Here is a 13770-nt window from a genome sequence, read left to right on the forward strand (position 1 = left end):
ATCCACCCACCCTGGGCCTGAGGCGCTCCGTCTGCCGATGGGGCCGGCCCTCCCCTCCCACCAACTCCGACTCGAGGCTGCCCGCGTCCACCCAAGAGACGCATTGTCACCAGACCTGCAGAGGGACCCAGGCAGCCAGGTGCTCACCTGGCTCGGCTGCAGGAAGTTGATGTTGATATTGGGGTACCTAGTGACGGGGTCGATGCTGTACTGGCTGAAGTTCTTGCTCACGTTCTCAGGGGTGGTCTGAGGCAGCAGCCGGTAGATGCTCTCCCTGCAACAACACAGCACCCCGCTCAGGTCCAGCCCCGAGCTGTGATGTCGCCCTCGCCTGGGAGGCCATTTCAGCGTGTCGATAGTCACGTGATTGGGAGGATGAGACAAATGCGCCTCCTTGACCAGTTTCCTCCAACCCAACCTTGACTCTTGCTTCCCAGTCCCACCAGATCAGTGACCCCAGGGGCCTGGCAGGCCAACGAGAACCGAGGGTGCCCTGCTGTGGGCAGAGACACTGCCTGACTCTGGCAGAAAAGGCAGGTCCACTCACTGTCTTGTTGCTTCGAGTCTGTCAGCATTTAACGTTTCAGAGAAGCGCAAGACAAAAGAACACGCCACCGCGCCACCTATAGCGCCTGAGTGACTGACTGCGAACACTGCCCGCCGACCACTCCGCGCAGCGAATCCCATCTCTCTCGTTTCTCGGGCTAGGGCTTTGCTCCTTGCCACCCAACCTGCGACTCTCACCTCACCTGCCATAATCTGCTTCAAGACATCTGACTTGCAAAAATTTGAGAAATGCTGACAAGCAGTTTGGTATTTTCCTTTGACTTCAAAGTCACTTTGAATTTCTTCTCTTATTTTAGTATCTCCTGTATTACCCCACTGACTTCATTACTTTAAGTCCCTCCAGTTTAGGGATGCAAGGGCTTGCATGTTATTTTTATGCATGTGTTCACGTGACTGTCACAAAGGATGCAGGGACAGCCCTGATGGTGCACGAAGATTCAGATATCATCAGGAGCAATGAATTCCGTTTAGAAAGGGTAAGAGATGAGCATTTGCAGTAGATAACCTTTAAGTTCTTGTAACTTCCTCTCTTACATGTGAAAATATCTTTCATTAAGAAAGGGAAAGCAGAGGAGGGGAGACCCTGGGCTCCGCCTGACCACGTCCCTCTGCACAGCGGCCCTGCTATTCCCCTTACCTCTCGGCCAGCACTTCCAGGGGAGTGGCTCCCAGAGACCAACTTCGCACCATCCAGGCAGAGTCCATGGCAGCCAGAAAGCCCCGGGCGATGCCAGTTCCCATTGGCCAAAACGGCTATCACAGGAGAGAAAACAGAGCAACGATAAGCAGCCCTTCCCAAGGCAGAAGCTGGACAATGGCTCCAAGACAGAGTCTGCGGTGGAAAGCAGCTTCTGACAACCCAGCGGAGGGCCCGGCAGGAGAGCTGCAGCCTCTCCATCACCCTCAGCCCTGGGACCGTCTGGCAGGGCTGCCTGACACTCCCCCCCAGCGAGTCACCGTGTGCTGCTGCTGCTCACTCCTCCCCCGGGGCCCTGGACAGTGTCTGTTCCTGCCCCGGGACCCAGACGCCCACTCCTCCTGGGACCCCGGACGGTGTCCACCACGGTCCCAGGCTGCCCCCCGCCCACTCACCTCAAGGAGGCTGTCCCCAACCAGGGCCACAAGGAGCTGGTGCCCGTGCAGCTCCCGCACCAGGGCGGCATTCTCAGAGGCATACATGCAGGTGAAGTCGAACATGGCCACGTCGGGCTGCCCGTAGTGGTTGATGGCAAAGTCCAGGGACGGCAGCTGCTGTTGGGTGGAGAAGTCAGCGGCCTCCCGGGCGTAGTTCAGCAGAGCCTCCTGGTCCACGTTGTCCCGGGACAGCAGCAGCTCCGTGTCGGCGTAGTCCTAGCTTCCGAGAGGGAAGAGGCTCGCTGGAGACGCCAGGTGCGGTCTGCCTGGCTTGAGCCACAGTGCACACACCACAGACAAGCAAGTTTCTCCCTGCCTTTCCCCCACAGCAATGCGCACTCCCACAAGTCTTTTCTCACAAAATACAAAGAAGAGTGGCGGGCATTTCTGAAAGGACACAGGCCTTGCTGCTGAAAACATAGTCCTGGCTTTTCCATCTACTTGGAGCAAGTCGCTCCTTCTGTGATCCTGTCCCATCCACCTCACAGGGTTGTGCTGAGCACAGAACGGAGTGGTCCACGTGATGGCACCTGGTTAGCTGTTTGTCATTATCGCTGGTCACCACCTTCTGGGTAGCAAACAGCTTTGGGCAACGGGGACCATGTGCAACGCTCAGCCCAACTCAACAGACCCACAGGCAGAGCAGAGCCCAAAGCTTCTGCCAAAAAGCCCAGAGGTGGGAGTGACAGCCGCCCAGGGGACTGGGGAGGGAGACATTCAAGATGGAACAGGAGTTTAAAAAGTAAGACCATTCTGACAGGCTCCCCAGAAACCCGCCAACACAGAAGAACAATGATAAGTGAAAGGGGAGTCCCACACAAAGGCCCAAGAAGCTGCTTTCCTGCCGAGAGGACCACGCACCGAGCCCAGTCTGTGCTCCTGGGGCGCAGTCTCTGGCTCCCAAGGGCTCTGACAGCACTTTCTGCTACCAGCATGAGATGCTAAAAGCCAAGCACACGCCCTCAAAACAGAGTGCTCCCAATGAGTGAGCAGTCTGAGTGGATCTAAGGTTAGCCGCACATGTTGGCCTCCGCCCTCTAAATACACAAAGGAAAAACGGGGAGGATGTCAGGCCCAGGCACTGCGGAGAGCCGCTCCACAGTGGCAGCTGGCAGCAACGGGCTCACTGCTATGCCTCAGAAGCGAAGCATCGAACCACCTGGCCACGCCCTTGGCAGGGCTGTGGGCTCACACCCGCTTGGTCTGTCTGCCTTACCAGACATGGGACCGCCCCTCAGACAGGGGACCCCTGGGAGCGACTCGAGTTTGGGTGGAGCTGCTCAAGCCTGAGCCTGGGGCCCCACGTCTCCAACTCACTGTGCGGGGACAGCAGCGCTCACACTGAGACATAAGCATGCGTAAGGAACCAGCCCCCAGGGGGTTTCCGACTTCACATGCAGACCATCCCCTGACTGCTGGGGTCCAATCACCCCTAACCCAGTTGGTGTTCCGGGGCCCCAACGGCCGCATCCACAGGAAAACCAGGGCCAGGTTGAGGCTCCGGGGATACCACCCTCTGCTTCTTGCTCGAACTCCGTGCCCTCCAGCACCCCTTCCAAAAGACACCTACGAACCAACCAACAATCGCTCGTATCTGCAATTCTCTAGAAACTCAAATCACATCACCTCAAAGTCAACTGAATATTTATTCCTAAAATGTTGGAGATGTGCTTTGGAATAATCCAGTTGCAGGAATGGGGGTGGGCTGGGCTTTCCTGACACAATACTGGCAGTGTGCTGATAATCGTTAAAGCTCTGTAACGGGGGTCATCAGATGGCCCTCTCCACGTTTCTTTATATAAGAAAATTTCCCTAGTACAAGGTCATTTTTTAAGTTTAACTAAAAAAAAAAGGAAAAGAAAAAAAAAAGAAAACCGAGAGCACACGTTACCAGATGACAAGCTAGGGGCTGGCTCACTGTCACCCCCTCACAAGAGGACTCCCAGACAGTAATACTCACACTCGTAATCTCTCTCTCTGGAAGAATCACCACTTACGTGCAGTATCACCCCTTTGTCCAGCAAGCTCTGCTTCTTGGCTGTCATAACGAAATAGTGCGTGTCGTCCTTGTAGTAGACGATGTTCTCCAGATCAATGCCTGTGAGCAGGAGGCAGAGGTGTGGTGGGAAGGGCCGGCGGGCAGGGAGGGGACAATGACCGAGACGTCTGAGCACAGTCTCTCACCTCCTGCCCGTTCAGCCACAGAAAGAGGGTGGGCTCAGTTTATCCTGCACTGCTCTGGAGTCCCCTGATACCCCAAGATACCCCCCACACAACAGTCAACAGTGAGGGAAGGAAGAAGGTTCACATCTAATAGAAGGGTCTGGTTAGTGACCAGGTGAGGCTGCTTTTACAGTTGTCAAGGCAACTGGGGAACTTCCCAGAATGGAGCAGACACCTGGATGCCTGGAAGCAGAATGAACTACTGACTTAAAATTTCAATCAGTCTAAAATAACAGATGTCATGGAAAGATGATATTCTAGAAAACAAAGAACTGGAATTTGCTGTGCATTAGTGTTGCACCAAAACATCTATGTTAATGTATTCCAAAGTAGTCACAAAATAATCTCTTTCCCATCTAGCACGTGGCTGGTTTACTTCAAGGCCAAGGTGGGAGTCAGGAGCAAGAGGACACATTCGAGGCCCCCATAAACCAGAAGACTGGCAACCGCAGGCTCCTGCATCCCACACCACCCGCAGGACCGAGGCGGGGAGGGTGGGGAGGGGAGAGCTGGGAGGCAGAATGAACACGCAAAAACGAAGACATGAATGCGAACCCTGTCCAGAAGGGCCCAGGCCCTGGGACGCAGAGAAGAACAGGAGAGCGCAGGAGCGAGGAGAGCCAGGGCCGCAGGCGACTCCCACAACCCCAGCTCTCTGAGGCACCCACACCCACCTGTGGCCTCCCGCAGCTCCTGGAAAAACTTCTGGTTGAATATAAAAGCCACACCACTGATCTCTTCCACTTTGGCTTCTGCTGTTGTGTTTCGGTTGATGAAGTTGGCTGTGATAGCGATGGCCAGTTTGCCACGGAACTCTTTCCGACGAAACCCTGGAGGGAGAGATACCTTTAGAGGGGGCTGCAGCTGGCTTGTGAGGTGGGGACATGAGGGGCACTGCTGATGGCAGCAGGGACCACAGCAGGGAGGAATCCATGGGAACATTGTAGGGCAGCTCCTCTCCACCGGAAAATAAGCGGTTTACTCACCAAAGAATGCAACAGCCCGGAAAAGAGCAGAAAGTCCCCCACACACTAACAAAAAATTTGAAATCTGACCAACCAGAATATTACTCAACACCAGGAATGCCATTTAAAAACAAAAGGGAAGCCACCTTGTTACTAAGATGAGAGGTCGTCCTGCCACGCTGCCCGGCAGGACACTGTGGTCCCTACACGGGCTCTTGAGCAGCGTGGGTGCTGGTGACACAGCTCTCAGCCCAGGCTGCGGAGAAAGCCGCCCTCCCTCTGCTCCCCACCAGGCTGTGCAGCACCGACCAGTACCTTCCAAGGTGTTCCTGCGGCCGTCCCCTCCGATGATCACTTCAAACTCGTACTCTGACACGGGGTGGGTTTTAGGGTGCACCAGGGCCCGCCAGCCTATCCCTGTGGACCGAAGTCAGAGTGCAGGTCAGCGCCCAGACCAGTCCCCCCGTCTGAGACATACCGAGACACCCCGGCAGGCAGAGCCCCCGGCAAACACGTGGTCCAGAGGCAGGAGCCTCGCGGGAGCGTTCCCGCCCCTCAGTTTTCTGGGACGGGCACCAGTGCCTGCACGTCGAAGGCCATCTCCGCGGCCTCTCAGGAGTCCCTCGGGGGAAACGGGCTGCACAGACAGAGAGCCCCTTGCAGCCCGCTCTGAAGACAGCTCGCAAGTTGCTCTTGTTCTCCGTGCTGGCCTCGTCTCGCCTCCCCTCCCCTCCCCGCTCCGCCGCCTCTACTCACGCTCGTTTTCCTGGTCCGCAGGAGGCTGCACGAGTCCTTGGAACTCCACATTGACGTGGATTTCAATGCCCAGGATCAACGCGACTTTCAGAAGGATGAGCTGCAGCTGGCGGATACCTGGGGAGACAAAGGACAACACTTATCAGGGCCACTGTTGGGGGGTGACCACTGGTGTCCCTGCTCAGGCCCCACCTGCTGCCAACATGGGGCTGATACAGGTTCTCCAAGGTTCTGGGACAGGAGCGTGTTCCCAGCCATGTCACACAGGCTCTTTATTGAGGGACAGAAACATGCTGGAAAGACACAGGCCTGCTCTCACCTCTCGGGTGAGATAGTTAACTTGAGACTGTGGCTAACAGGAGACTCGCCTTTCCACCTTCCCTGAATCAGTCAGAGCTTCAGTGACTCGGCAGGACCTGCAGCCCTGGGTTGTGACCAGAGGCGGCAGACGTCATGCACCCACTGTGCGCCCTCCTTCTGGCCTGGCCCGAAGGGGCAGCCCGACTCCCTGGGCCTCCAGTGCCACTTTTGTCTCCTCACCTCCCGTCTCCACAGATGTACGAGGTGCGAAGGGAAAGGGCCGGAGCAAGACCAATTGTCTCACTGTCTCCCCCGACCACCGACTGGTCTACAGTTGCAGAAACTAAGGCTCAAAATGAATGAAAACCTTGCTCGTTATCCCATGAGATTTATTAACATCCAGTGAGGACCTGCCAGGTGCCAGACACACAGCCGCCCCGGAGGCAGACAAAACCCGGACCCCTGTGGCTGAGCGTGCCGCACGTCAGCCGGCAGACCCGCTGGAGGGGTGGCCCGGGTGCTCGCCCGCAGCTGCTGTCCAGGAGTCCATGCAAACCCTCCTCCGGACCCTCCAGTTGTCTCCCCAGGTCACACAACCGAACACCGAGTCCCACACGTAGACTCACGCAAGCCCACGCTGGCGCACGTTTTGTATTCACGGACAACTGGGGTCTGAGACGCTCTGTGCGTCAGAGCCCCGCAGAGGGCCGGGGGCTTCCTCCGCCGGGAAGACGCCGCTGTGGCCAGGCTGGTGAACCGGCACGGCCTTCCCACAGCGAAGGGTTGGGGGCGCATCGGGAGGAGCTCAGGGAGGCCCCCTGTAGGCCTTCCCTGGAACCACTGGTGACGGTCAGCACACAAGACCTGGACCTCGTAAGGCAGAGGGGTCGTCCTGCACACACTGTCACAGAGACAAAACCACGTGTGCACTGGCCTGGACTTACTTCAAAGCACCCCAGAAAGACAGGCCACGCCGAGCGTCGAGGGGGCAAGAGTGGGAGAGCCCTGGGGCTGCAGGCCCCACGAGAATCGAGGAATCCCGCCGCCAACTCATCAGCTGGCCACACACCCAACAAGGTGTCTGCGGCTGCGGCCTCCCCAGGAGTGCCCACAGCACTCTGTTCTCACGCCAGCGCAGCCTCTTCCACGCCACACTCAAAGGGCCGGCTGAAACGGCCGAGTGTGGCGAAGGCCCACACTGGCCACCTACTGCCTGGGCCGCGCCAGTGTTCATCCCACCAGTGCGCATGCTGAAGGAGAGCCCGAGGCCTGCCTTAGTGACCCCAGAGCTCAGCCCTTCCACTGCAGAGCCCTAGTCCTGCCTCCCAGCAGACGTGCTTCTGCACAGCAGATGCCGAGGACACAGAGCAAACCAGGCAGCTGCAGACGTGTTCCTCAGGGAGCCTGCCTGGGTCTCCTGCAGAACACACTGGGGGGTGTGGGAGGGCTGACCTGCAGGAGGACCAGTTTCACTTACTGATGTGGTCGATGGACCCAGCACAGAACTTGCCATAGAACTTCTTGGCACCCAAACCTCGCAGATCATGTATGGTGAAGGGCCAGAGGTGCAGGACATTGTTTCGGGAGAAGGCGTCTCGCTTCTCAATCACGACCACCTTTGCTCCCAGCAAGGACAAGTCGATGGCTGTGCGGAGACCGCAGGGACCAGCTCCAATGATGAGACACTGAAAAACAGGGCTGCTTCAGGCAAGGTGGCACCCCTTGAGAACAAGTCTCGTGACCTCACGACCACCACTCCCGAAAGCCCACCCCCACAGGGCTCTTCACTCCACCTCCCATCCCACTGCACCCTCGGGGCCCCGCAACAGCCACTGGTGGGTGCTGAGAGGAGGGAGGGCTCTCAGCTGTCAGAGCTGGACACTAATCCAGCCTGTGTTCACCCTGCGGACTGGCCGCGTGTTTAGGGGGGGTTGTCATTTCAACAGGCACTTTGAAAACTGCATTGCATCTCCCATCCGTTGGGAAGGTCTCTCAGTGAGGCAGATTTCTGTCCAAGGAGATGGGAGTTTGAACATCACACACAGAGTCCCGGATGGCTTTCTACTCCAGGGATTCCCAGGAGGCAACTGCCAGGGGCCTGAGTTTTTCATGCTGACAATAGTCCTAAAAACCTGCCTTTAGACTAAAGTCCAAGAAAACAATCTTGAAAATATGAAATTTAGAGCAGTACTCAGGGTGAGACTGGATACTTAACTAGTTCACACTGCATGTGAGGAAGGAAAAAAAAGGCTTGCAATGTTTTTGGCTTTGAACTCCTTTTATCCTTAATAAAACTCCACAACTCCCTCATACAAGTCATGCCTCTGAACTTCCTGAATTGTACTGACGAATATCTAACCAACGACCAAATGAAAGCCCAGCAGGCAAATTAGATCTCGGGAAATCAGAACTCGGGAAAGAGCGCTGAGGACACAGTTGTGAAGTCCTTTGCCACGTTCTTTCCCTGCCAGCCCCTGGGAGGGAGGGGCAGCAGGAAACTATTCTTCCTTCTTCACCTGCTCCCGGACCTCATTCAGGTGCCCAAAACCACCACCCCACCTAGGCCCACCTTCTTCTTGAGAACACTGCTTCTGTACACTGTGAAGAAACAAAAAGAAATTACTGTGTTCACAAGGCCCCTGCTTATTAGGAAAACAGACCTTTGGGATAAGGATGAAAAGCGACCTTAGGCCCCAGGTGGCAGATGCTATGTGTCCCGCCCTGGTTACTGAGATACCATGTGTCCTTCCCTGGTTACTGAGATACTATGTGTCCTTTCCTGGTTACTGAGATACCATGTGTCCTTCCCTGGTTACTGAGATACTATGTGTCCCTTGCTGGTTACTGAGCACAGGACGGTGACTTGCGCCATGGGGCTGTGCTTGTGCAGGATGCTGGCAAGGCCTAGCTGTGCTGCTTTGCTCACTGACCTGCACCCCCCTGAGAGTGCAAGATTCAAAGCAGAGGCTCAGCAAAATGAACAAGCTGCTGCACTACTTAAATTGTTCTTAAACAGTTAAAACCCTGACTGTTCAATATGCAAACACACGAAACACAAATAAAGTCTAGCACCCGGAACAGTGACATGGATGTTTCCCACAGGTAGAAGCCTGACCTCCCGTACCAGACCTTGGCTCAGCTCGGCCCATCCTCGCCCTACAGACTCTGCAGGTCCCTCCCTTGCTGGTCGTCCCCCTCAGGCTGATGGCCGGGGCCCCAGCCCCACCGCACCTTGGTGTTGCTGCAGGCCCTCCCCTTCCTGTAGTCCTTGTGGCTGCCCCGCTTGTCCAGCTTCGCCCACAGGGCTTTGGCTTTCCAGTAGTGGAGCTTGGACTTGAGCCTGTGGTAGAAGGAGCGGTAGTCTTGGGGCTTCACCTCCAGGTGCTCACAGAGCTCCTGGAAGGCCTTCAGGGTCCCCTTGCAGGTGGCGGCCTGCACGAAGCGGTCAAAGAGGGCATGCGCCCGGTTTGCTGCCTCGTCCTTGCTCTCCTCCATGCTCCCCACGCTCGGGCCCCGGCGAGGGGGCGGGGGATGGTGTCGGTCCACCTGATGCCGTCAGAGTAACCTGACAAAATCAAAGAAGAAGGAATAGTCAGCAAATCCGAATCTGTCTACCAACACGTTCTGGGAGACAACCTTTTCCATGTGGAATTCCTCTGTGTCCAAGTCCTTCACTGGGCAGGGCTGGGCTGCACTCCTCTGGCATGGCCTGCACAGAGGTGCAGGGAGGGCAGTGAGAGAGGCACGGGGTTTGGGAACACCAAGTCACGGGGGGGTGGGGGGGGTTCCCGCCAGAGATGGAGTCTTTCAGGCAGGGAAGACACAGATACATAGCAAAGGAAGTAAAACAGGAGGGTCAGGGTCAAGGACAACCCCCAGGTTTCCAGGCCACTGAGGATATGGTGGCCCCAGGCCAGTGGTCTGGAACCATAAGGACTCATGGGTGAGGGTGGAATGGGAGGTCCCTTTAGGACGTCACGTCGGTGCTACACTTGGGGACGGCTCACTGGGCAGGCGGCTGTGACAGAAGCCTGGGGACCCAGCCCCCGATTTGGGCATCCTTCACACACAGGTGGTCGCTGAGCCTAGGACACCCAGTGAGATCGCACAAGGAGATCCTGGCAACAGTGCAGCCATGACTCTGGACCAGACCTGGGCCTCCCAGACTGAGGGGCCTGGCAGAGAAAGACGAGCCCCTGCGGAGATTTGAGGCACTGTGAAGACAGGTTTGAGGAGAACCGAAGCGCAGCATCACCGTGTCTACAAAGCACAAACCAGAAGTGTCCGAGTCAGCAGGGTGGGAAAGGCCCAAGAAAGCCCTGCTCTGCCCACCAGTGTACAGCAAGTGGGAAGACTGATGGCCATTCCCTGGGCCACAGACCCAGCTGACCACGGTGAGGGCGCCCACACCGCCCACTCTCCAAACAGCCACACACCTGCCTCCAGACTGCAGGAGGTGAGGCACCCGAGGCTCTCCCTTACTCACCCACTCCCTGCTTTGCACGTTTCCACCCCTTTCGTACCGTGTGTCATCCATCTCCCCTCTGCAGGACTACTGCTGGTGGGAGGAGGCAAAGGCCAAAGAGCAACACGGAGCCGGAGGAAGCACAGAAAGGAGGCAGGGCAGGGAGACCCCAAGCCCTCTGTGCCAGGGCCTGGCTGCAGGCCCCGACATTGTCACATGGTCACACGGACCCTAAGGCTTTGCCCTCCACGGTCACTGTCCTCACTCCCGGCACCTCGGTCATGACGACAGGCCCTCACAGGAGCAACACAATGTGGCCCTCGGGGGCAGAGGGGACCCCGAGGGAGCTCTGCGTGGAAGAGGCTTCTCTGCTGGAGGTGGGGGCAGGTGGAGGAAGTCAGCTGCTGACCTGCTGTGTGCAGGTGTAGGGACAACAAGTAACCTCCTATGTGATGAGCCAGCCCAAGGGCCCCGGGAGCTACCAGCTGTTGGTGCTGATGAAGTCAGTCCTCAAGAGGTGGCCCCGAGACCATGTTCTCTCCTGCAGCTCGTCCACGGGGGCGCCCCTTCATGACAGAGAAACAGCCCTGCTCCTCTCCACCCCTCCCCACGACAGCGAAGGTTAACCACTCAACTAGAGACAGGGCTGAAGCTTCACGAGCAAAAGTACATCTTCAAGAAATACCAGGAACTGCCATTCTGTGCTGACACTTTCTCTGTCGACAGACACGCTCTTCGCACACTGTGGGGGGGCCAGGCCAACTGGGGTTATTCTTTACCCGAAACACACCGGCCTGGCTTCTCCTCCCAAACATGTCGCTCACCCAACAACCCCCTGGCTCTGGGTGTAAAAACCATACCACTGAGAAACACGGCATGTTCCCATAGCCACGTGGCCCAGAGTCCAGCAAGGAGTGGAATTAACTGGAACTCATCTTCCGTTTCCCCTGAATCAAAGTTTATTCTAGGTGGAAGTAAGCAACAAGGGAAATATTTTAAAGTCTGCTCGTATTTTTCCTTACAAGCCAAGGCTTATCGCAGATATGACAGATAGTCAGAAGACGGCTAGTGGGGAGAAAAAACACCTGTGCAGAAAACTGGATGCTCAGAAGCAGGGACCACAAACAAAAGTGTGGAGCGCTTGTTCCCCGGGGGCCTCTGTGGCCATTTCCGTGGCTTCACTGGCTGCTCTGACCAGCAGACGGCAGCCTGCCCACCCGACCTTGCGCGCCCACAGGGCCTCACTGTCAGCTTTGACCCCACCAGTCAAGTGTTGGCAAAGCTTCAACACACCCGGTGTAATCTCTCCGCCTCGTGTCAAGGAAGAAAATGATTTTTCTTTGTTCCTGCAGAGAAGCCGCCTCCCCCGGCCTGCCAGGGCTGGGCTCTCAGTGCAAATACCACTTTCCTGCTCAAGCCAACACGCTGACGACCCGCAGCACATACGTCCCGAAGCCGTTCCCCTGCCGTGACACTGGCCTCACGCTCACCCCTCCCTAGGAGCTCTCAGGCATCTGCTTTCAGAGACAAGGCCTACTCTGTGGGCTAACAAAGAGTGGCTGACCGCACAGAGAACCCGGTCAAACCACAGCCCAGAAGAACCTCCACTCAAAGCAGCTGGACCCTTCCGTTGACGTGAAACACTTTCCCACTCGAGGTTTCGGCCACAAGGCCTGCTTCCAGGGAGCAGGCCGGCAGGGAGAGCCCAGTCAGGGATTCTGACCTGCAGGTCAGTAATGACACCAGATAAGTGGAGGTGAGCTGGTTCCTGTAACAATGTGACAGGCACCTCACTCAGGAGAGAGGACACAGGAGCAATTCCCTGGGGCCGCCTCACTGTCCTGCTTTGCAAACCAAATGAGGTGGCGGGGAGGACTGGACCGTCTGCAGCTCTGCAGACTTGCCTGCAGACTTGCGGCCTCCTGCACTGCGGGACGCATCTGGCACCACGTCCCGCAGGAGCAATGGCAGGGCGGGTCCTGAAGGTCAGACCCAGAACCTGCCCCTCTGGGACCAGCGCTGGGTGCTGCCACATCCCAGGATCCTGGGAAAATCAGCGTCATCATCACAGGAACCTAGAGACCAGGAAACCTGGTGGGAAGATGTCAGACATCCTGGGATGGAAATGCCCAGGTGCAGACGGAAGGGACAGGGTGAGGAGCCTGAGGAGGGGAGGGGAGGGACGAGGAAGAGGAGGAGGAGGTGAGATCGCCTGCCCACCTGTCCCACAGGGCTGACGCTGCCTCAGAGGCCTTGAAGGCCCAGCGTGGAGGAGGGCGCCAGAGAGACGCCTGTGAGGGGCCTGCAGGGGCGAGTTCATGTTTCCACTGACAACGAGAGTAAACAGGCAGCTGCCGCTGACTCCGGGCTGGTGAGGAGAACACTCAGCCTGCAGCTCTTGGAACGGGCAAGTGGTTACTGGAGGGATGGGAGAGTTAACTTTAAAAATGGAAAAGCAAGAGAAACAGAACAATGTAGTAAGAGCTAAACTTCGAGAGCACAAAAGCAGTGTCTAGTTTGGTCCCAGTCGCCAGCCATGCTGTCGGCAGACCGGGCGGCATGCGGCCTCTGAGTCCCGGACACCCACTGTGAGCCGCACCCGTCCCGTCCCTGCACGCAGAGGCCCGGCCTGCGCACACACATCTCGGGGGTGGGTGGAGGCAGCCTGTTTTGGAACCTGGATGGGAAATGTCTTCAGAAACGAGTGTGTGCACCTGCAGACGGGAACCGCAGCCTCAGTGCAGGGGGCAGTGGGACGACCAGCTCAGATGGTCGGGAAGCAGGCCCTTCCTCGGCTTCCCACGCCAGCCCCTCAGATCAGCCCCGCTGGGCACTGAGGAGCGAGCTCAGACACGGCAGGAAAGCAGTCTTCCTCGGGTGCTCTTGCTTCTCTCAGCTCTGAGGGCCCGTCCTCGGCTCCTTCCTGACTCCTGCCCCCCGGTTCGGCATCTCGCTGGCACATGGCAGGTCACCTGCCCCACGTGCACGCCACCCCTCCCATCCTCGCACCTGTGGCCGGACCCCAAGTGGAAATGTGAGCCCCTCATGGGGTCTATATGGGGACCCAGCAGCCCTGCTGGCAGGACCAGTCCTCGTGGCTGGGGGTCGAGGAGAATGGGAGAGAGGACACGCCTGACGTGCTACCCAAGAGGTGGTGCTCAGTGCTGTGGCAGCGAGGGAGGGGGTCCTTACAAGTGAGAGCACGGCAAGAATGTGGCCCTCTCGTTGCGGGTCCTCACACCCCTGGACGCACCCCGGGCTGTGGAAGGGCCCTCCAGAGGGGTTGGACAGGAGCCTGGGCCAGCCCGGCCCTGAGATCCCTTCCAATTCTCCGATCCTGAAAGACCCCCACACAGCCCT

The 13770-nt window shown here is 57.5% G+C and overlaps 1 protein-coding gene across 1 annotated transcript in view; it reads right to left on the minus strand.

The window, feature by feature from the left end:
- Positions 1 to 13770, minus strand: part of MICAL3 (microtubule associated monooxygenase, calponin and LIM domain containing 3) — a 132504-nt gene that overhangs the window by 71580 nt on the left and 47154 nt on the right. Inside the window, 9 exon segments of the mRNA XM_045839199.1 lie at positions 148 to 274; positions 1205 to 1320; positions 1660 to 1917; positions 3699 to 3799; positions 4599 to 4754; positions 5205 to 5306; positions 5646 to 5762; positions 7423 to 7630; positions 9177 to 9510. Of these exon segments, the coding sequence (XP_045695155.1) occupies positions 148 to 274; positions 1205 to 1320; positions 1660 to 1917; positions 3699 to 3799; positions 4599 to 4754; positions 5205 to 5306; positions 5646 to 5762; positions 7423 to 7630; positions 9177 to 9440 (1449 nt within the window). The 5' untranslated portion in view covers positions 9441 to 9510.

Source organism: Phyllostomus hastatus, unplaced genomic scaffold (genome assembly GCF_019186645.2).
Source record: "Phyllostomus hastatus isolate PE091 unplaced genomic scaffold, TTU_PhHast_1.1 phas_contig_29, whole genome shotgun sequence".
NCBI classification, from domain to species: Eukaryota; Metazoa; Chordata; class Mammalia; order Chiroptera; family Phyllostomidae; genus Phyllostomus; species Phyllostomus hastatus.